The sequence below is a fragment of the Podarcis filfolensis genome (assembly GCF_964270895.1).
Source record: "Podarcis filfolensis genome assembly, chromosome: 13".
Classification (NCBI taxonomy): Eukaryota; Metazoa; Chordata; class Lepidosauria; order Squamata; family Lacertidae; genus Podarcis; species Podarcis filfolensis.
In genome coordinates this window covers 45,505,071-45,527,303 of record NC_139615.1, presented here as the reverse complement: position 1 = coordinate 45,527,303, position 22,233 = coordinate 45,505,071, and the positions used below count along the sequence as shown (strand labels likewise).

Sequence of the window (22,233 nt, the reverse complement as noted above, 5' to 3'; positions counted from 1 at the left end):
TAACTAATCCACCTGTTGACCAAGGGAAATCAGGTACCGTAATTTTTGCTCTATAAGACTCACTTTTCCCCTCCTAAAAAGTAAGGGGAAATGTGTGTGCGTCTTATGGAGCGAATGCAGGCTGCGCAGCTATCCCAGAAGCCAGAACAGCAAGAGGGATTGCTGTTTTCACTGCGCAGTGATCCCTCTTGTTGTTCTGGCTTCTGAGATCCAGAATATTTTTTCCCTTGTTTTCCTCCTCCAAAAACTAGGTGTGTCTTATGGTCTGGTGCGTCTTATAGAGCGAAAAATACGGTGTAATTGGTGTTTCACTGGATAGGCCAAAGACCTCTAAAAGTGTGCAGGCCTTTCAGCAGAGAAACCAGAAGCACTCTTTTGTGGCCTTGTCACTTTTGAGGACTGTTACTGGCATGTGCCTGTCTCAAGAGACAACGGAGTGAAGTCAAATAGCTGCGTTCGGTGAATGCCAGTAAGATGTCTATGCAGGCCATAATGCATTTTTTCATAACGAGGTAATTCGCATATCCCTTCTGCCCTTAAGGTCTTCAACGCCAAAATTATAGCTCAATTGCTCTATGGTATTCCAGCCTGGCTGCCAGGGTTTACCCATCTGGTAGAACGAGTGAGGCAGCTTTCCTCTTCAATAATTTTACTTCCCACACTGTGTACCCTATACAGCCTTCTGTCTAAAGGGAGGTCAACACAAGGTAGAGACTGTTGCCTGGACGAGATTTCTCCTATGCTGGTTAAACATCTGCCTTACATCAGATAAAGATCCTCTTCTCAGTGAAGTTTTGTTAGACCCCTTTCTTTCCCCAGGGCTACAACAGTTTAACAAGAAGGTGGGCTGTCGGTGGAACTTTTGCGATCGATGTCCCTACCATCTGCCAAGGCTATAATAAAAACTAGGTTGTGGGATATTGAACGCCAGGAACTAACAGTAGCAGCAGAGAAAACATGCTCCCCTCTTTATTGTCAACTTTCTTGGCCACATGAAACTAACCAAAATTACCTTGAATTTCTGCTACTCAAGAAAGAAGGGCATTTTTGCCGGCCAGGTTTAATTCAAATCCCTCAAACCTCCTTTGGGGAAGGTTCTCAGGCAGGGTGGAAGGAGAAAGAACTTGCCCATGTGAAGACCACCTGGTGGAAAGCCTTACACCTATGGTTCTCAATTGTAAACTATATGCTGATCTCCGCCAGAAATTTCTAGATCAACTCTGGTATCCTCAAATGGAAACCAGAGTTAGAGGTTATACATTTTCTATTACTGGGGAATGATCAGGAGCTCACCAAGTTAGTGGCTAAATATCTCTGTTTGGTTTTTTGTCATCGAAATACACTGCCGACGTCTGATCTCCCTGGAGACCAAGAGATGTGATGATAGACTGCTCTGCCTCCTTTCTTTTAGCAAATGTTTTGTGCCACTGGGGAAGTGGTAATTCTGTATTGATTTGTTTTGGATGTTTGGATGTGATGCCAATAAAAGGTTTGATGATGATGAAATAGCTACGTTAGGCAGCAACCCAAGGCACAAGCCTGGGCAGCGCGTCTGGAGGTCCTGGGCTGCCCAGATGGTAAGACCACCCTCTTGGCCTCGCTGATGGGGTCCAAAGGAAAGCAGAGTGATACGTTGGCACCAGCTTGGCTGCAGGAGTTGATGGAAGGAGGCGTACAAGGTGCCATCCAACCGTCTTAGGGACTCCACTCTCGATTCCTTAACCTTTTCTTCTCCCGAAGATATCCCGCAAGGCAGGGGAGTTTGAGGCTCAGAGTTTTCTTTCTAGATATAGCTATATCTTCTAGCTATAACAAAGGTGGCATTTTTTCATCTCCGCCAAGCTAAGCAGTTGGCTCCTTACCTCTCTCGCCCTGACCTAGCCACTGTGACGGTCACCTCCAGACTTTTATTATTGTAACTCACTCTACGTGGGGCTGCCCTTGAGACTGACCCAGAAACTCCAGGAGGTGTAGAATGCCGCAGCGAGACTCCTTACGGGGTCCTCGCCGCGGGATCACATTCACCCGGTGCTATACCAGCTGGACTGGCTCCCGGTGGAGTACAGGATCAGGTTTAAGGTGCTGGTTTTAACCTTTAAAGCCCTATACGGCCTAGGACCCTCGTACCTACAGGACCGCCTCTCCTGGTATGTCCCACAGAGGAACTTACGGTCTTCAAATAAAAACATCTTGGAGGTCCCGGGCCACAGAGAGGTTAGGCTGGCCTCAACTAGAGCCAGGGCTTTTTCGGCTGTGGCCCCGATCTGGTGGAACACTCTGTCACAAGAGACTGGGGCCCTGCGGGACTTGACATCTTTCCGCAGGGCCTGCAAGACAGAGCTGTTCCACCAGGCCTTTGGCACAGCCTGACTCCCTCCTTTGGTAATCCTCATAGAACTCTAGCCCAATGGTTGCCATTAATTTGATTTTGAATTGATTTTAGAATGAATGGATTTTAGAATGTTGTGTTACTTTTTTTGTTGTTAGCTGCTCTGAGCCCGGCTTCGGCTGGGGAGGGCAGAATATAAATTATTATTAATAATAATAACAACAACATTACCATTACTATTATTATTATTATTGGTGGGCTACCTTCCCAGGTTGACCAGCCCCATCTGCCTCCTTTTAAATCTCACCCTGATGGTCAGGGTCACATGTCCTAAACTCAACATAAAACAACCCCATGGCGGAAGCTACATAGTCATGCCGGCTCATGTGTTAAATGGAACTGCTTATGGGGGGGGGGGTTGCATGGGGTAGGTGTCTTAAGAAGCATGCCCTGCCACACGTTACAGAACGGCAGATTACACCTTTGTGATTGGACAAATTACACAGAGGCAAGGAAGATTCTTTGAGTAGTCATTTGAAATTAAATTATTATTTAGAAGACCGCTTTGGGAAGGGGCCAACTTTAAAAACCTTGCATGCAATTATACACGTGCAAATTCTGTTCCTATGAGATAGCTTTAAAACTTCTGCACAACCCGTCGCTAGTTACGAATGCATTTTAACAAATTATTCCAGTTAAAAAGAGGCCTCGGGGAAAAGTTAAAAAGGGCTGGGAAAGACAACTGCTTGCGGAACTGAAGAGCTGCTACAACACAAGGTTTGGTGAAAGCGCGGGTGGCGCTGTGGGTTAAACCACAGAGCCTAGGACTTGCCGATCAGAAGGTCGGCGGTTCGAATCCCCGCGACGGGCTGAGCTCCCGTTGCTCGGTCCCTGCTCCTGCCAACCTAGCAGTTCGAAAGCACATCAAAGTGCAAGTAGATAAATAGGTACCGCTCTGGCGGGAAGGTAAACAGCGTTTCCGTGCGCTGCTCTGGTTCACCAGAAGCGGCTTAGTCATGCTGGCTATATGACCTGGAAGCTGTACGCTGGCTCCCTCGGCCAATAAAGCGAGATGAGTGCTGCAACCCCAGAGTCGGTCACAACTGGACCTAATGGTCAGGGGTCCCTTTACCTTTTTACCGTAATTTGCCAGTGTGAATTAGGGCTGCTCAACTTCAGTCCCTGAAGTTAACTGAGTTCTGTGGGCAACTAGTTCCTACAGTTTGCAATATTGAAGTGTAACCCTTCCTGTTCCTTGCACACAGCAGATATATTGGTTAAAAAAACCAAAAACAACCCATGTTTGACAGCAGAAAGCCTTTTGCACATGGAATATCCGTATTTCCAAAGAGGGATTACAATATCGAGGTAGCATTCCAATTTATTTTGCTGCAACTCAGCTTATGTTACCTGTATCTTGACAAACTGGTAAGTACAAAATAGAGTATCTAAAAATACATTTTTTAAATAGCATTGGCCCAAATCCTACTTACTTTAGAGTTAAGAAGTAACTGTTCTGTAAGCTGAGTCAGTAATTGGAATGAACAGAAACAGCTCTACAAATTTTGCAAACATCTTCACCAATTTGCCGTGTTTCCCTGATAGATGCCATGTTTGATAGCACTTTAACAAGTCAATCTTTTTTTTTTTAAAAAAAATTAAGACTATTCCAAATACAGCAGCATTCAAGAAACATGATTTAAAGCAGTCAGAAGTCAACCAAGTAAATGAATACTAAATAGTTATAGCATCTATTTTTATTACCAAAACAGCAAGTTGATGCAGCAACTGCACTTAATTTCTCTTTTTAAAAATCTTACCTATTGGGCGCAAAAGTCAATAAATTATAATCGATCAGTATGTGATTTTAATAATAGAACGAAAGGCTTGTTTTTAACGTGATAACCTGGTAGCATCTTAAAACTTCTGCATGGGTTTTTGCTAAAAATAAAATTTTGTTTTAATATGCTACCAAACGCTGCTATTTGTCTACGGAAATCCCTCCCAACTTGTTTCAGTTTCTCTTTTTCCTCTGAGGTACAGAATGCAGCCGTTTCAGGTGCAAGGCACTCAATGCGCTACAGTTCCTCTCAATCTGAAACCCACCAACAAGCAGTCAAAAGGTAGAAACCCCTTAACTTGCCAGTCCCATAAACTCCAGCAATAATTTCTGTTTTGAAGTAGCAAGAAAGAGTCCATGGGTTCTCTCCATGCTGAATACAGGAAGCAATGATTTCATTCAACAGATGTTAAACCATACACATACCATATTTAATCACACCGAAGATCCAAATTAGATAAGTAATGACAAACACACGGAACATATGCAAATGCCAACACGCTTGGTTAACCAAACTGTTATCTTCCAATGCTTCTGGAAAGCATCTAAAACAGCTTCTAGTGTGTTAACAATTCGGTTCAGATGTGCATGTAAAACTTAAAACGGCAGACTTCTGTTTCAGATACAAAGCATTTCTCAACTTCACACCAGAAACTCAGGACTAATTCTAGTGGTCCTTCCGCTTCTTTAACCAGGTATTTTGCATCACAAGGCCATCAACATTTATTCTTATAATGCAGCACAGGATTCCCATATTTGACACAATAAAGCTTAATTATCTTCCTCCTCGTCGTCTTCGTCGTCCCCTTCATCTTCCTCACCTTGGTCGCCAGATTCCAGTTCATCGTCATCTTCAACCTTTAAAAGAAAAAAGAGGTTGCGGCATTTAGTTAACGGATTAAAAAGTCTTCTCCATGTCCAACAATTAACTGGACAGATTTTTTAAATGGCATTTTATTTTTTTAAATGGCATTAATTTTACTGGGGTGGTGGTGTGCTTTTGTTACGTATTTTGTGTTTTATCTTGTATTGTTATATTGTAAACTGCCCTGAGATCTATGGATGAAGGGTGATATGCACATTAAATAAATAGAAATAAATTGTTTTAACTGTAAATGAGATGTTTTGCAAAAATAAGACGTTTACTAAAAACTTAGAACGTACGTTGAAACTGCTTTTGACGTAAATACTTGCAAAACCGTGGATGAGAAGAGGAGGATGAAACCCTCCTCCTAAAACTTGGGCTGTTTGCTTTCCATGATTGGAAAAATGAAATGCTCAAACCTAACGTCTTACCGGTTCTCCAAGCTCCTTGAGCTTATCCTTTAACGCAATTATTTTCTGATCCTGATCAGCCAGAAGAACCAGCAGATCGTCCTGTTCCTTCTTAGATTCTGCGACTTCTTTCTGCAATTTGCTTTTCTCGTTTTGCAAAATAGCCACGGTACTGTTGGATGAGTCCAGCTGCTGCTTCAGTGAAGCCTTTTCCTCGCCGTGGGCCGCAATTTCATTCTGGCAGAAGAGGGAGGGGGAAATATTAGCATGCATCACTGCTAAAATTGCTAGCGCCACCCAGCTGGTACCAAAGCAGTACTTTAATATGAAAGCTATCCTGGATGTCCCAAGCAAGGGGCTTTTTAAAAATAAAAGTGACCCGCGGTAATCAGAATCCTCACTTTTCCTTCCCTCCGTGCTTAAGCCATATGTACGATAAAAGGAGCTAAATGGACACAGATTTGATACAAGGACAAGCACCAAGGAATTCTTTCCTCACCTTTAGGAATGCCAAAAATCCTTCAGTAGTGAAGTTACACTTTACCAGTTTATTCTGACATCTCTATTATACCAGTTTATTTTGACATCTCTATGGAAACTAATTATTCTAAGCAACAGAACTTGTTAAGGCGGTTGTGCTGTCTCCAGCTAAGGGGTCTCCCAGCAGTGGATAGCGATTTGTTTAATCGAGGTGTTGAACTTGGGAGATCTCATGCAATTGTTCTACCAGTGAGCTATGGCTCTTGAAAATCAAGTATCTCAGGGTGATTATACAATCCAATGAATGTGAACATGCAGGTCCCGCTTATCAAAAAACAATACGCTCCCAGGAAATCATTTGTTAGGTGAGCGTTTGCATAATGAGTCCACGATTTCCATTATTTCCTATGGGAACATTTCTAATCTGTGATATCTGCCCCTTTCCAACCCCAATGTTGAGTTGAGCAAGAATGAGGCTGCCAGTTCAGCAAATCTTAACTGAACACTTAAATTAAAAACGTAGCATTTTTTGATTAGGAAACAACCTTTAGTTCTTTATTCTCTTGCAAGAGCGTTGAGAGCCTTCTTTCCAAGTCGGCTGTCTTTGCTACCATAATGGTGCCATTGTCTCCTGATACAGGAACAGGGGTTACGCTCTGCAAAACAAAGAAGACTCAACAAGACTGACAGGGTACAGGAGATATATTTGGTCCAACACCTGCAAGGTGTTCTGTACAGCAAAGTACAGTGGTGCCTCGCAAGACGAAATTAATTCGTTCCGCAAGTTTTTTCTTCTTGCGAGTTTTTCGTCTTGCGAAGCACGGTTTCCCATAGGAATGCATTGAAAATCAATTAATGCGTTCCTATGGAGACCGCCTTCAGACCAGGTCCAGGGACAGTCTGTCCCCGGACCTCTTCTGAAGACTGGCAGGGGGAGAAGGACTTTTCTCCCCACCGCCAGCCTTCAGAACAGCCTTCTGAATGTTGGTAGTGGGGAGGAAAGCCCTCCTCCCACCGCAAGCCTTCAGGACAGGTCCGGGAACAGAGGAGAAGGCGCGCTGCGCTTCCCCGCTGTCCCCGGAGATTTCCCTATGGGCTTTCGTCTTGCGAAGCAAGCCCATAGGGAAATTCGTCTTGCGAAGCCGCTAAAAATCGGAAAACCCTTTCGTCTTGCGGGTTTTTCGTTTAGCGAGGCATTCGTCTTGCGGGGCACCACTGTACAGCTAACGCAACAAATCAGACAATCTGTGTGAATGTGGGCCACTAGAGCTTATGTGGTATAAGAACAGACTATGGCTTTTTATGGATTATGCTGGACAGTTGAAGGAGACAAAAGGACTACTACTGTTTATTACATCCCATAGAAACAATACAAGGACAAAAAGATAAGAGTGAAAGTCTTATATTACCAGTTTTTGAAGCAGTTCTTGCTTTTCACTCTGAAGTTTAATAATGTCTGTCGACTGTGACTGGATCTGGGCCCTCAGGGTTTCAACCTCCTGTGAAGGGGAAAAAATTTTTTTAATTCTGCTGCTAAGATAACAGCATTGTTTGCAAACCGAAGCAGGACATGGAGCTAATGGGGAGAATTTTCCAGAGGTTTGGAGGGCATCACCAATGCACACAACTTATTTTATTTTTATTTTTTTTCCTTATTTTTAAAAACAAAGCAGAACAAACAAGACAAAGCAGAACAAAACAAAAAAGAAAACAAACAGAAAAATCACATCTACAAAGAATATTGTTACGTAAATATACACATATTGACTTCCTTCCTTTGTTCTGAGACCTGATAGTTTTTAATCTTTCTGTATTGTTGTGTCTAGTGTAGATTACCTCTATCTTTATACCTCTTGCACCATTTTTCAATTTCTTTAACCCTGCAAGGCTTCATTCATTACATACCGATATACTTACTCCAGAACAATGTTTTTTCATTTCAAAGTTACTCCGCGTCAGGAAAGCGTGGTGCTGAAATAGGGGTTCAGCCTATTTTGGATGGGGTAGCGCTCCCCTTAAAAAAACAAGCTTGCCGTTGGGGGAGGGGGACTCTTGGATTCGGCTTTGCAACTGGATGTCCAAATAGTGGTTGTGGCCAGGGATGCTGTCAGGTGTTAGCGGGCCCAACCCCCATGGTAGGTTGCCAGGGAGGGATAAGACAAGGAAGGGACCCCAGACCGTTAGGTCCAGTCGTAGCCGACTCTGGGGTTGCTCATCTCGCTTTATTGGCCGAGGGAGCCGGCATACAGCTTCTGGGTCATGTGGCCAGCAGGACTAAGCTGCTTCTGGAGAACCAGAGCAGCGCACGGAAACGCCGTTTCCCTTCCCGCCGGAGTGGTACCTATTTATCTACTAGCACTTTGATGTGCTTTCGAACTGCTAGGTTGGCAGGAGCAGGGACCAAGCAAGGGGAGCTAATTACCGCATCCAGAGGAAAGGGGCAAAACCAGGCTTCCTCAAACTTGGCCCTCCAGAGATTTGGGGACTACAATTCCCATCATCCCTGATCACTGGTCCTGCTAACTAGGGATCATGGGAATTGTAGGCCAAAAACATCTGGAGGGCTGAATTTGAGGAAGCCTGGGCAAAACAAACTGTGCTGCTCAAAGCCCTAAATCTCAGAGAAGGGCCTCTGACTTCTCCCACCAGAAATAACAAGCTCAGGGAAAAAAAGATTTATATAATGCTACTTTTCGATCAGGTTTCCTACTAAGGGTACCTTCATAGATTGAAACTAGGAGGAACCACATTCTCAAACAGCAGCAGTCACGACAGAATATCTTATGGAAGCAACAGGAATTCTTACTTTATATAGTTCTCTGTCAACCTCAGGGCCACTTGGTTTGTTCGTTTGTGAAGACTGCTCTGTTGTTGTTCCTCCTGCTGCTGCAGGCGAAAGCTTCTGCAAATATCAGATATTAATGAAGGAAACATTAATTTTAAGAGGATATGGATTTTTAACAAAGCACTTCCATAAATAGCAACCTGAGAAACTCAAACTTTTTTTTTAAAAGCAAGCCCTTTTGGCTTCAGTTATAGGCTGTCAAGTTTGTGGCAGTGCCTGATGCCGTCTTTGAAACAAGAATATACTCTGCAGCATTTTCAGTGATCAGAAGGATTCAGGATGTAGCACAGGCCATTGCCACTCTGCCCACGAACAGCAGATACAAAATATGCAATATAATGACATATTTTGACATACATGGCATAGAACTCAATTTTTCACGCAGGTGTTAGTGTTGATAGTTGTTGTTTGTTGTTATGTCAGCTCTGGTATAGGTATTTAAAACCAAAATAAGAGGAAGGAATAACGCCTTTTCCATCCCGATCCACTACTTGACAGTTTGCCAATGAACAAGCAGCACTGCAGATTTTACATATTGCTTGCGACTAAACTGCCTCCATTATTTAACAACCATTCAGAGAAATGCTGCAACAAATCAGTGACTATAATTATAAAGTTGGAAGCATTTACTACATATGCCTCCTTACAATTCAGACATTGACACTCATAAGGTTATTAGGTCAGCATATCCATTTTAGCCTTGTGAGTACATATGTATGGAAGCCACTTACAATAGTGGACTGTAAATCATTTAAAAAAACTTCAGTAATGGCTGTGAACAACCAACAGGTTATGATAGCAGTTAAAACAATAGGCAATTGTAGGTCTCAGCAGGTAAGATCTGCCACAGAGTCCCATGTGAAGACCACTTTTTTTTTTATAATAATATTTTATTAGATTTTAACAAGAAAAAAGGTTACAAAACCATAAACAACAACAAAATAAACACCGGAAAAAAATAGAAAAAAAATACAAACATCAAAAATTCAACACAAAAAGGGAAAAAAAAAGAAAGAAGAGAAGAAAAAAGAAAAAAGATAAGAAAAATAAAAATCCCTCTTTTCAATTTCTCACCATTTTTTTTACTTATTTTCCTGACTTCCTCCCACCTCCCTCTTTGTATTCCATTTAAAGATTTGTTCAGCAAATTCATACCTCTTACCTTACCCTTAATTATATATCCCCATATAATATCCTCATATTTTCATTTATAATCAAACCATTCTTACAAATTCTTATTTCACCTTATTACTCAAACCTATGATGGGATGGTGAGCTGCTTGTGCGTAAAATCCTGATCCCTCAGAGTTTGGCTAAGTTCCCAAACCTCTGTCTGTGATGGAGCTCCTTAAGCATGGCTCCATCAATCGCTCGTTGAATCGGACAGTGGGCGTTTACGGAACTTCTTCCAGCATAAAAGCTCCTTAACGGAAACGCGTCTTCTGGACTCTCGGCGTGACAGTTTCCGCCGAGGAGTGGGTGTCCCTACGGGAGGTCCTGAAACCTCCCCACTGTTCTCGCTTGAAGTGTCTCTGAGCCCTCCCTCCGACTCACTTTCCCTTGGAACTCCACTTCTCCCCCTGCTGGTCCCCTCCTCCGCTGAGTGGTCTCTCTCACCCTCCATGAGCCCTTTCACCTCCTTCGTCTCAGATGACAGTTCCCTGACATCCACCTCCCCTCCAGGGCCCCCTTCACCCCCTTCCCTCCCCTCCTCTGCGGGAGGCGAGGGAGCAAAACCCCTGAAGGAACCTCCCTCATCTTCCGAAGTTTCGAACACTTCCCTCCACCTTTTGCTGTTTCTGGTTTCCAAGTACTCCTCCTCCTCGGAGTCTGTACCTCCTTCCAACTCTGATTCCCTGAATCCCTCCAGTTCCTCCTCATCGTCGGTGGTGCCAAAGTACTCCCTCCGGAACCTCGCTACTGGCTGAGGTTTCCTGGGGAACCTTTGGTGGAACGTTTCGATCAAGATCTCGTCATGGACCTCCTCTGCCTTCACCCAGGTGTTTTCCGACTCCGGTTCCCCTTCCCACGCGACCAAATACTCCACCTGATTACCCTCCCACCTGGAGTCGATGATTTCCGCCACATAGTTGCGGCTTTCCCTTTCTTCTATGGCTGGCCCCCGTGTGGATACCCCTTCACCTTCCCCCCTGTATGGTGACAGTAATGACCTGTGGAATACTGGGTGCAGTTTCATGTGGTTTGGTAACCGGAGTCTGAAAGCCACTGGGTTGACCTGTTGGATGACCTCAAATGGTCCCAATCTTTTGGGTCTCAATTTCTTGCAACCCCCCTTGAACGGCAATCCTTGGGTTGATAGCCAGACCCGACTCCCCACCCTAATTGTTTCACCTTCCCTTCTGCTCTTGTCTGCCTGCCTCTTATATTCTTCTTTGGCCCTTTCTAAGTTGTGTTGGAGTTGACGATGGATCGCTTCCATTTCTTCTACAAAAAGTTCAGCGGCCGGAACACTCCATCTCTCTCCTCCTTCCCCTGGAAACGCCCTGGGGTGGCACCCATAATTAGCCAAAAAGGGGCTCATCCCGGTGGACACATTCTCTGCATTATTGTAAGCAAATTCCGCTAGTGCCAACTTTTCGACCCAATCGTTTTCTCTGTCCTTGACATAACACCTCAGGTATTGTTGAAGGATACCGTTTGCCCTCTCCGCCTGCCCATTGGTCTCAGGGTGCCTGGCAGTCGAAAAGTTGACCTCTACGTGCAACAAGCTCATAAGCTTCCTCCAGAATCTGGACGTGAACTGTTTCCCTCTGTCGGAAACCACCCTCAAGGGGGCGCCATGCAGCCTAAAAATATGTTCTACAAACAATTTCGCTGTCTCTTCTGCCGTGACTGCATGTGAGCAAGCTACAAAGTGACCCATCTTAGTTAACAGGTCTACTACGACTAGTATGGCGGTTTTCCCCTGGGATTTGGGCAGATCAGTCATAAAATCTATCGACACCGCCTCCCACGGTCGTTCTGGTGTGGGTAACGGTTCTAATAACCCCGCTGGTGCCCGCCTTTCTCCTTTGGCTCTCTGGCATTGGTCACACCTTCTCACATACTCCCGTACATCCTCCCTCACCTTGGGCCACCAAAACTCCCTGGTCACCAACCACATGGTCTTGTGTTGCCCAAAATGCCCCGCTGTGGGATTGTCGTGCAGCTGTTTGAGTACTCTCCCCCTCAATTCCCCTTCGGGTATATATAGCGCCCCTTTGTAATACAATGCCCCGTTTCTTTCTTCAAAACCTCCGGGGTCTTCTCCCTCTCTCCTTAAACCTCTGAGCTTATCCTGGGCGTACTCATCATTTACCGTTCCCTCTACCAGTTCTCTTTGCCCCACCCAGGCCGCACCACACACCCAGTGGTCCTCTGGGATAATATGTCTCTCTTCTGGCGCTCCCTCCCCCTCCAAATATTCAGGTTTGCGAGAGAGAGCGTCCGCTCTGATGTTTTCTGGACCTGGCACATAGCAGATTTCAAAATGGAATTTGGAGAACTCCTGGGCCCATCTCACTTGTCGTTGGTTGAGCACTCGTGCCGTTCTCCAATACTCCAAATTCTTGTGGTCCGTACACACTTGCACCTTATGCTGTGCGCCAATTAGTAAGTGTCTCCATCTCCGGAACGCTTCGTGAATGGCGAGTAGTTCTCGGTCATATACCGTGTAGTTCCTCTCGGACTTGTTCAGCTTACGCGAAAAGAAGGCACACGGTCTCCATTCCGACTTATTGCTCCCTGGCTGAAGCAGCACCGCCCCCACCGCCCGGTCTGAGGCATCAGTTTCCACTCTCATGGGTTTTTGTAAATCCACATGCAGGAGCTGTTCTTCCGAAGCGAATGCCTTTTTCAATTCCTCAAAAGCGTGCTCCGCCTCCGCCGTCCAAACAAATTTCTTCTTGCTGCTTAGACAGTCCGTGATGGGAGCCGTTAAGTGGGCAAAGTTCTTGATGAATTTACGGTAAAAGTTCCCAAACCCTAAGAACCTTTGCACATCTTTTTTCGTTTTCGGTGTCTTCCATTCCAGCACCGCCTGGACCTTGCCTGGATCCATGGCTAATCCCTTGTCTGATAAGCGGTACCCCAGGAATTCCACCTCCTTGGTGTGGAACTGACACTTCTCCAATTTCACCCACAACTGGTTTGCTTGCAGCTGGCTCAGCACTTCCCTGACATCCTTTACATGCTGCTCCTCATTCTCTGAATATATCAGCACGTCATCGAGGAAGGCCACGCAATTCTTGTAGAGCAAAGGTCCCAGTACATGGTTCATGAGCGATTGAAAACAGGCGGAGCCTGCTTGTAATCCAAAAGGCATAACGAGATATTCGAAAGCCCCTAGGGGGGTGAACATCGTTGTCTTCCATTCATCCCCCTTCTTTATTCGTATCAGGTTGTAAGCTCCTCTCAGGTCCAGTTTCGTGAATATCTTTCCCTTCCTCACCCTGGTCAAAATATCATCAATCCTGGGCATGGGGAAAGTCACTGGTTCTGACACGGCATTTAGCCGCCGGTAGTCCACGACCAATCTCGGTTTATCTGTGTTTTTTTTGTCCACAAAAAACACTGGGCTGCCCCCCACCGCTCTGGACTCTCTGATGAAACCTCTCTTCAGGTTTTTGTCAATAAACTCCCTCAACTCCTGCATTTCCCTGTCTGACATGGCGTACAGCTTGCCCACGGGGAGCTGGGCCCCAGGGACCAGGTTAATTTGGCAGTCAAAGTCTCTATGCGGTGGTAGTTTATCTGCTTCCCTTTCGCTGAAGACCTTGCTCAGGTCAGCGTATTGTTTGGGCACCTTCCCTTTGTCCGCCACTTCTGTCCCTGCTAGGGAGGCTTTTGCCCCTTCTGGCACCTTCCCCTCTTTGCAGTGTTCCAGGCAATGTGCTGACCCAAAGGAGACCACTCTCTGATGCCAGCCCACTAGCGGGTCATGCAACGCTAGCCAGCTCATTCCCAAAATGACTGGCGCCCCTCCCAGGGTGGCTACATTGAACGCTATCCTTTCGGTGTGCCTTGCCACCCTCATAACCATTGGGACGGTCTGTAGGCTAACTTCTCCCCCCAACAGCTCCCTCCCATCGATCGTGGTGACCTGCAGGGGGTTGCTTAAAGGGAGTGTCTGTATCTGGTGTTCAGCTGCAAACTCCTTGCTCATAAAATTACAGGAGCTGCCTGAGTCCAACAGCGCCTTGGTCTTCAGTGGGTATCCGTTTGCCAGCTCTAGCAACACCTCTATTACTAGGGCTGGTCTTGGAGGTTCCGGAGTGGGCACTTTTACTGCTCCTTGGCCTGTCTGCAGTGCCCTGACAGTGGCAGACAGGCGTTGGCTTTTACTGGCTCCTGGACTTCCTCCTCCTTCCCCCCAACAGCTCCCGCCATCCCTTGCCATTCCTTTCTTTGCGGGCAGACTCTGGCAAAGTGACCTGGCTGCTGGCAGAGATAACATTTCTTGGCGCTCTTTCCCTCCTTCTTCCTCCCTTCACCGGGATTTGAAACTGCGCGCGCGCGCGCTGTTCCAACTTCCATCGGCTCTCCGGGCGGGAAACTTGGTTCTGGAATCTCTGGAATGCGGAAATCCCTCCAACGCTCTCCTTTCCCCTCCCGCTTCTCCAAGGCTCTTGCCTCCTGGCGCGCTCCAATGGTCAGCGCTGATTTGGTCAGCTGGTCCATAGACTCCGCCCTGGGCGCCCGGGAAAGTTCGTCTTTCACCGCCGAAGAAAGCCCCTCTTCAAAGAGCATTTGAATGGGTTCCGCCGATAGGTCCCACCCCAATTTATGTATCAACATTGTAAACTCAGTCCAGTACTCACGAACCCATCGGCTCCCCTGTTTGCAAGCCATCAATTGTCTGCGCACCAGTCCCTGTTCAATCTCGCTGGAAAACATCAAATCCATGGCGCGAAAAAACTTCCTCGCGTCCTTTAGCATGTCACTATTCCCTGCCATCAGGGGCCGGACCCAGTCTCTCGCCCCTCCTTCGAGATGGCCAATCACAAACGCCACTCGCGATGCCTCATCGGGAAAGTCGTTAAACTGCAGTTCTAGAGCATACTGCATCTCTGTCCTAAAGGCTTGGTAGTTCCTGGGGTCCCCCCCAAACTTCTGCACCATTCCTGGCATCTTTCTTGCTAGTGTAGCGCCTTTTGCCTTTTCTGCATCCTGCGCCCTCCTTTCTTCTAGCCTCGCCGTTTGCATTGCTAGCTGGAGTTCCAACACTCTGTACCTTTCTTCCAGACTTGGACTTTCTCCAGCTCCTGCTGCTCCTCCGGCTCCGGCTGGGTTGCTCATGATGCCTCTCTGCACAAGCTGCTTTCAGGGACTGTCCGATTGCTGTGATGGGATGGTGAGCTGCTTGTGCGTAAAATCCTGATCCCTCAGAGTTTGGCTAAGTTCCCAAACCTCTGTCTGTGATGGAGCTCCTTAAGCATGGCTCCATCAATCGCTCGTTGAATCGGACAGTGGGCGTTTACGGAACTTCTTCCAGCATAAAAGCTCCTTAACGGAAACGCGTCTTCTGGACTCTCGGCGTGACAGTTTCCGCCGAGGAGTGGGTGTCCCTACGGGAGGTCCTGAAACCTCCCCACTGTTCTCGCTTGAAGTGTCTCTGAGCCCTCCCTCCGACTCACTTTCCCTTGGAACTCCACTTCTCCCCCTGCTGGTCCCCTCCTCCGCTGAGTGGTCTCTCTCACCCTCCATGAGCCCTTTCACCTCCTTCGTCTCAGATGACAGTTCCCTGACACAAACCACTTCATTTTTACAATAATTTCATTAATTTTATCTTATCCTCAAATCATTAAACTTTCAAAATTTAAACCAAATTTTGCTGAAGACCACTTTTGGAGATTAGGTAAGTAGCTACTGAAAAAAGGATATTTATAGCAGTATTACCCAAACCCTGGACACCCCAGCCTAGACATGAATGCTTTGTGCCTTCTTTACTATTTTTTAGGCAGTCAATGAAATCTGTCTTGTTTCCTTTTGCCTTTAACAAAATAGCTTTTAAAAACATCCAAAGCCCATTTAAATGCATTTCTTTGTACTGGTGTTTCAAGGTGGTTTTATCAGCTGTTTTTATTTTTTCCTTTCGTTACCACAAGCTACCGCCTTGAGGCTATGTGCACTGCGATGGGATAAAAGTCTTACAAACCAACATATCCATACTGCAAGTCATGTTCTTTCCCATTCACCACTCTGTTCAACTAAGGAATAAAAAGTGACACGGGGACCAATCCCTTCTTCCCCTGGTATCAGGAACTTGCCTGCCTTCTGATCTGAGAGCAAGAAAACAAGCCTTTTTTGATCAGCATTTTACCCTAGAAAAAGATGGACTAGAATTTTCATATCAGGTATCAATAGCCAACACTCATGTACTCACCAAGCTTTCAATCAAAGAATCTCGTTCCTTCAGTTGTTCCTCCAACAGTTCAAGCTTGTGTTTCCATTCTTCTATCTCCCCATGCAATTTGCTGATTTCTTCCGGCTGAACGCCATTCATCTGAGCCACATCGCCATGGGAACTATGATGCTGATTGTCTTTTCCTATTAGTCAGATTTGAAAATGACCCATTTGTAGAGTTACTGGGACAGAAATTTCCACAAATATTTCCCATCCCAAACTCATTTAAAACCTTTCTTTCCTTAGAAATGGTACTATGAGCGAGGTAGGTAAAGGGACCCCTGACCGTTAGGTCCAGTCACGGACAATTCTGGGGTTGCGGCGCTCATCTCGCTTTATTGGCCGAGGGAGCCGGTGTACAGCTTCTGGGTCATGTGGCCAGCAAGACTAAGCCGCTTCTGGTGAACCAGAGAAGCACAGAAACGCCATTTACCTTCCCGCCAAAGTGGTACCTATTTATCTACTTGCACTTTGACGTGCTTTCGAACTGCTAGGTTGGCAGGAGCAGGGACCGAGCAACGGGAGCTCACCCCGTTGTGGGGATTCGAACCGCCGACCTTCTGATCGGCAATCCCTAGGCTCTGTGGTTTAACCCACAGCGCCACCCGCGTCCCCATGAGCTAGGTACATATGGATAATTATGTCTCACTGTCACTTAGTGTCAGAGTGGGCAGAGAGCGGAGAATTGGCTGCTGGCAGTCTTATCAAGAATGCTGGACTAAATGGTCCTTAGTCTGATCCTGCACAGCACTTCTGCTCTTAAGCAACAGTATGTACACCGAGGATCCGTTTATATACATTTGTTTATTGATGGAATTTATATCCCACACCTTCAGTAAAACGTATTTCCAAGGTAGGATTAGTTGCACCTTAACTGTTAAGAGACACTGAATATGCATTTTTAAAAAAGACACACACACACACTGATGGGGAATATAGTGACAAAAACTAGGACTGCACAGTTATTAGAATCAGTCACCAATAATGCTTTCAGGCACATGTTCTACAAAGATTTCTTTCATTTTCTTTGAGGGACATATAGATCATTTTGTATGCACACCATTTTTCTCTCAGTCAGGGATCAGTAGTGTAGAAGTCTTTGGACTATTAAATATATCTATTATCATAGAAGACTTCTTCCCTACTAATTTCTGCCTGGCGAGTCGATCAGGGATAATTGGGTGGGGCAGGAGAAAGTTTACACAAACACAAAGAGATAGCTACTTATGTGCATGGTGCCAACTTTTTCCTAACTTGGGACAAGCAGGGAAGGATAGCACCTGGACTCTGAACTATGACTGGTACTGGCTATCCCTTCAGCCAACAAAGACTCTTTCAAAAGACATGCCACCTCCCTGGGAGGAACAAAGCCACACACCTCCTTCTTTTTTGCTGCACTTGAGATGTGAAAAAGCAGCATAGTGATTAAATCCTGCTGGGCTTTTTCCTAAGCACTATGGTTGTGCAAGAGCCAGACCCCACAAAATTAAGCTAAGCATCCATTCAGCGGGTTATCTTTTGCAAACCCACTTTTGAATGCAGCGATTGTGGAAAAGGAAGAAATACCCTCAACCACACGGTTTTAATGCCAGTTCTGTGGGAGTAATGGATAGGTTTCCAATGAAGTTCCAAGACCAGGATACCTGTCCATTCACTGCGTCTTTTGTTCCTACAATTCCAGGTTGCCACCTTACTAACTCTTCTGCCTCAGCAGGTTTTCACAGCTTTTCTCACCGACAGCTTTATTTTGCCCCACTCCCAGTCCCTTGTCTTGTTTCAGTTTATAGGTCCTAGAAACCCAATATAAACTAGTACTAGGTAAAGGTAAAGGGACCCCTGACCATTAGGTCCAGTTGTGAACGACTCTGGGGTTGTGGTGCTCATCTCACTTTATTGGCCGAGGGAGCCAGTGTACAGCTTCTGGGTCATGTGGCCAGCATGACTAAGCCGCTTCTGGCGAACCAGACCAGCACACGGAAACGCCGTTTCCCTTCCCACCGAAGCGGTACCTATTTATCTACTTGCACTTTGACGTGCTTTCGAACTGCTAGGTTGGCAGGAGCAGGGACCAAGCAACAGGAGCTCACCCCGTTGCAGGGATTCGAACCGCCGACCTTCTGATCAGCAAGTCCTAGGCTCTGTGGTTTAACCCACAGCGCCACCCAGGTGCCAAAAACTAGTACTAGTTTCACGCATTTTCCAGGGCTGCTCAGACAATTTGCATCAAAGTAAAATGTGGCATTCCATGGTCTGAAAATGCGCAGCAATCTGCATTTGAGAGCAAAACTTAGACAGGACACAGCTAGCAGTCCTACCTAGCTGTACTTTAAGGAGATTGTACTGGTCCTTGTGTTGCTGGATCTGTGACATTTGCTGAGTGACTGTTGTCTGAAGCTGTTCATTCTGAGCTTTTATAGATTCTACTTGTTTCTTCAAATCCTCAAGCTCCTGATCCTGGAAAATAAAACAAGAATCTACTTAATGGAATCTTACATTCATTTTTTAATTCTGTTGCTTGCTATTGTTATTTTTAATTTTTTTTTAAATCACCACAAAAATTAAGCACCCATAGGAATTTACCTATAGACATTTGCAAAGGAACTTAGCTCTAACTGCTTATGCTATACAGAATGCCACACAATGCCACTGGTCTAAAATAATGCTTGCACATGTCTGTGCATTTGCATTGGGTGCCTGTGTGTTTGCCAGTGCATTAAACTAGTAAAACGGTAAAGGGACCCCTGACCATTAGGTCCAGTCGTGGACGACTCTGGGGTTGCGGCGCTCATCTGGCTTTATTGGCTGAGGGAGCAGGCGTACAGCTTCCGGGTCATGTGGCCAGCATGACTAAGCCATTTCTGGCGCACCAGAGCAGCGCACGGAAACGCCGTTTACCTTCCTGCTGGAGTGGTACCTATTTATCTACTTGCACTTTGACGTGCTTTTGAACTGCTAGGTGGGCAGGAGCAGGGACCGAGCAACGGGAGCTCACCCTGTGGCGGGGATCCGAACCGCCGACCTTCCGATCGGCAAGTCCTAGGCTCTGTGGTTTAAACTAGCAGCACTGTGCAATATATTTTATGGTATAAGCAGTTAGGGCAACGTTCCCAGATACAAACAAAACTGCTTATTTCTAGAATTTAGGGAATTCACAGGTGTCAGCACACCCAGAGTGCAATGAATCAGTGCCACCCCCAAGCTGCTTTTTGTTGAGGGCTGCAAGTTCTAATAATATGTTTAAATAGCATGATTACAGTAATGGGTAGTTTGGCCCTAATATATACCACCTTAAGCAGATACAGGGCCCACTAGTGCAAATGAAGCTAAGATGTTTGGTTTTTGTACCTGTCAGGGACTCAGGAGCAGGAGCACTGGGGAGAGAGGAAATGGAGAGCGAAGGGGAAGAATCCGAGGGCAGCGTAGGGGAGTATGACAGTGGCCCGAGAGATTCCATGAGCTTCTCCAGCGAATCAGAAGATTCCCAGAAGGGGGCACCGATGGTCAGGGCAAGGGGGGTCCCAGGGGGGACGCACCAGAAACAAGGAGACAGAGGGGAACCCCAAAGCAGCAGTGGGGGATCGGGACCAGTTTCCCCACCAGAGCGTAGTGGGGGGGAAGAGTCACATGTGTCAGGGCCGGCGTCTCCTCCAGCGGGAAGAGAGAGTGAGTCAGGGCTGATCACGCCTCCAACGGAGGGGAGGTCAGTTGCAGCTAGCCCCCCCGATGGGGGAAGCAGTGACAGCAGCAGTGAAACGGTCAGGAGGAAAGTTGCCGGCTGGGCGCGCGCGCCAAGTTCAAATGTACAGGCGCGGGGAACAGCAGGAGACCCGGATGGGGAACCAGCTCCTAAAGCCCGCCGGAGGGAGGGGGAAGGCTCAGGGGACTCAGCGTCAGAAGAGTCTAGAAAGGGCGAGACCCCAACGGCCAGGCGGAACCAGAGGCGGAAGAAACAGAGGAAGAGGTGGAGTAAGGCGAGAGTCTTAAATTGGTGTCTGGGGGGAGGAGACTCAGACGGAGCATCAGCGGTCTGACAGTTGAGACGTAGAGCTGCGCGCTGCGGCTCTGGAAGTGAAACTGAACTTCAATAAAGACTTTTGTACTTAACAACGAAGCAGCGTTGGTCCTTTGTGAGCTGGGACCTCGGGCAGCTCTGACAGTACCTGAACTCTAATGATGCTTTTGTAGCGTGTCACTATGTTGTCATGTTGTTCTAACGACTTCTTCACTTCCTCTTCCTGTTTATCTTCTTCGCTAGACTTATAAACTGCCTTTGTTATAATGCCTGTTTAAAAAAAAAATTGTTTCTTTTATTAGACATTCTAAGCCACATGGTTTTGAAGCAATCCCAATGCCTGTTCAGATATAGAAGTTTAACAGGAATTAGTCATTTTAGGGATCCTATCATTGAAACACCCATTCAAAATGCAATAAATGCATTGTTGTAGTATGGAAAAATCACTTGTGTAACCACGCACTTCAGTAAATCGAGAGTATGACCTCTGCATATTTTCTTAGCTCCCAATCATTGGAATGCCTTTCCAACTGACATCTTCCTGGTTTTAAAATCCAAGCCCCTCTATAAGATACTTCCTGTTCATTGTTGCTGTTCTCAACTGATCCTTGCTCACTTTCCCTTTTCTTCCTCCCCAGTGTGTTATCTAGTTACCTATAGACTGCAAGTCCACAGGCATGGTCCATCTTATTTTGCAAATCTCTGTATGGTACATAGCAATTTTACTATCTAATAGATCAACTACATTCTTTACAGCAGATAATGCAGACTAATTTTGTAAGAGGAAATCTACTAGCTGCCAGGAAAAATAAATGACAAACCACATTCTCAGATGCAGAATGGATCAGAACATGTTACCAAGAATTTCGGCATGTTGTGCTGTAAACCAATTGCACCATCATCTTCTCACCAAAGTAAACACACATGATGCAGCAAACCCTCAAATATTAAGAAGGCAAATTAACTGGTCTTATAGCACACCGTGAACATAACAAACTTATTGTACTTCCTGTGTAAAATTGTTTGCCTCCAGTGTCATAACATGCTTTAGGGTTGCAGAAAATTAAAAACCTTGAAAGGTATAACTTAATTAAGTCTACATCCAATTCTGAAAAGGAAAGGCTCTAAATCTTTCAAATCTAATTGTCTTAAGTAGTACAGTGGTACCTCGGGTTACATACGCTTCAGGTTACAGACTCCGCTAACCCAGAAATAGTACCTCGAGTTAAGAACTTTGCTTCAGGATGAGAGCAGAAATTGTGTTCCGGTGGTGCGGTGGCAGCAGGAGGCCCCATTAGCTAAAGTGGTGCTTCAGGTTAAGAACCGTTTCAGGATAAGAACGGACATCCAGAACTAATTAAGTACTTAACCCGAGGTACCACTGTAAACACAAAACTCAAGAGAAGTGAAGTAACATGTCTCACCCTCTAGCTCCTTTACCAGTTTAGTAAATTCATGATCAAACATCATATGGTCTGGGCTAGAAAAGCTTGGCTGAGGTTTCTGAGCTGCTCGGGAATAGAATTCGTGTTTGCTGATGAATCCCAATTTCTCAACAAAGTTTTCCTTGCCAATTCTCTTTTCTATCAGTTGTTTCAATTTCTCCCTGGGGGTGAGAGACGGATCACGTAAAACCACTGCGAACTGCACAAAGACACCCTCTTTTCCATTTCACCCCACCAGTCCACCCCCAGCAAATTCCTATTTAACAAATAGTTATATCAGTTATATCAAAGGCAACAGAGTAGTAGTACAAAGTGGTAGAGACAGATGTGCCCTCAGATTTGGCAGTTTGAATGGAGTGCAGAGGGCGAAATGGAGAACAGATGAGTTTGCAAAACCGTAAAAGCACTGTTTCAAGAGCCTGGAATTAATCAGCTGAAGGGAGACTATAGTGAAAATGAACAGGAATGGTTTTCATTTTAATGTTGAGACTCAACATTCAGTTGTGTAAGAGAAATACTAATGGACAACTTGCTAGCTGTTAATTCTGGCGGAAAACATTCGACACTACCAAAGTTTGTAATAATAAAATAAGTTTAAGTCT

General features: G+C 45.7%; 1 protein-coding gene across 7 annotated transcripts in view; it reads right to left on the bottom strand.

The window, feature by feature from the left end:
* Nucleotides 1-3,692: 3,692 nt before the first annotated feature.
* USO1 (USO1 vesicle transport factor) overlaps nucleotides 3,693-22,233 on the bottom strand; it is a 56,752-nt gene continuing 38,211 nt past the window's right edge. For 4 of the 7 annotated variants that reach the window (XM_083582616.1, XM_083582619.1, XM_083582614.1 and 1 more), the window contains 9 exons: nucleotides 21,611-21,792; nucleotides 20,335-20,456; nucleotides 18,490-18,628; nucleotides 16,154-16,317; nucleotides 8,731-8,826; nucleotides 7,334-7,423; nucleotides 6,470-6,580; nucleotides 5,466-5,681; nucleotides 3,693-5,027 (listed from right to left, as the gene is read on the bottom strand). In XM_083582616.1, the coding sequence (XP_083438742.1) occupies nucleotides 4,941-5,027; nucleotides 5,466-5,681; nucleotides 6,470-6,580; nucleotides 7,334-7,423; nucleotides 8,731-8,826; nucleotides 16,154-16,317; nucleotides 18,490-18,628; nucleotides 20,335-20,456; nucleotides 21,611-21,792 (1,207 nt within the window). In that variant the 3' untranslated portion in view covers nucleotides 3,693-4,940. The remainder of the gene's footprint in view (nucleotides 5,028-5,465; nucleotides 5,682-6,469; nucleotides 6,581-7,333; nucleotides 7,424-8,730; nucleotides 8,827-16,153; nucleotides 16,318-18,489; nucleotides 18,629-20,334; nucleotides 20,457-21,610; nucleotides 21,793-22,233) is intronic. The other 3 variants (XM_083582620.1, XM_083582615.1, XM_083582618.1) reach the window with 1 other exon arrangement.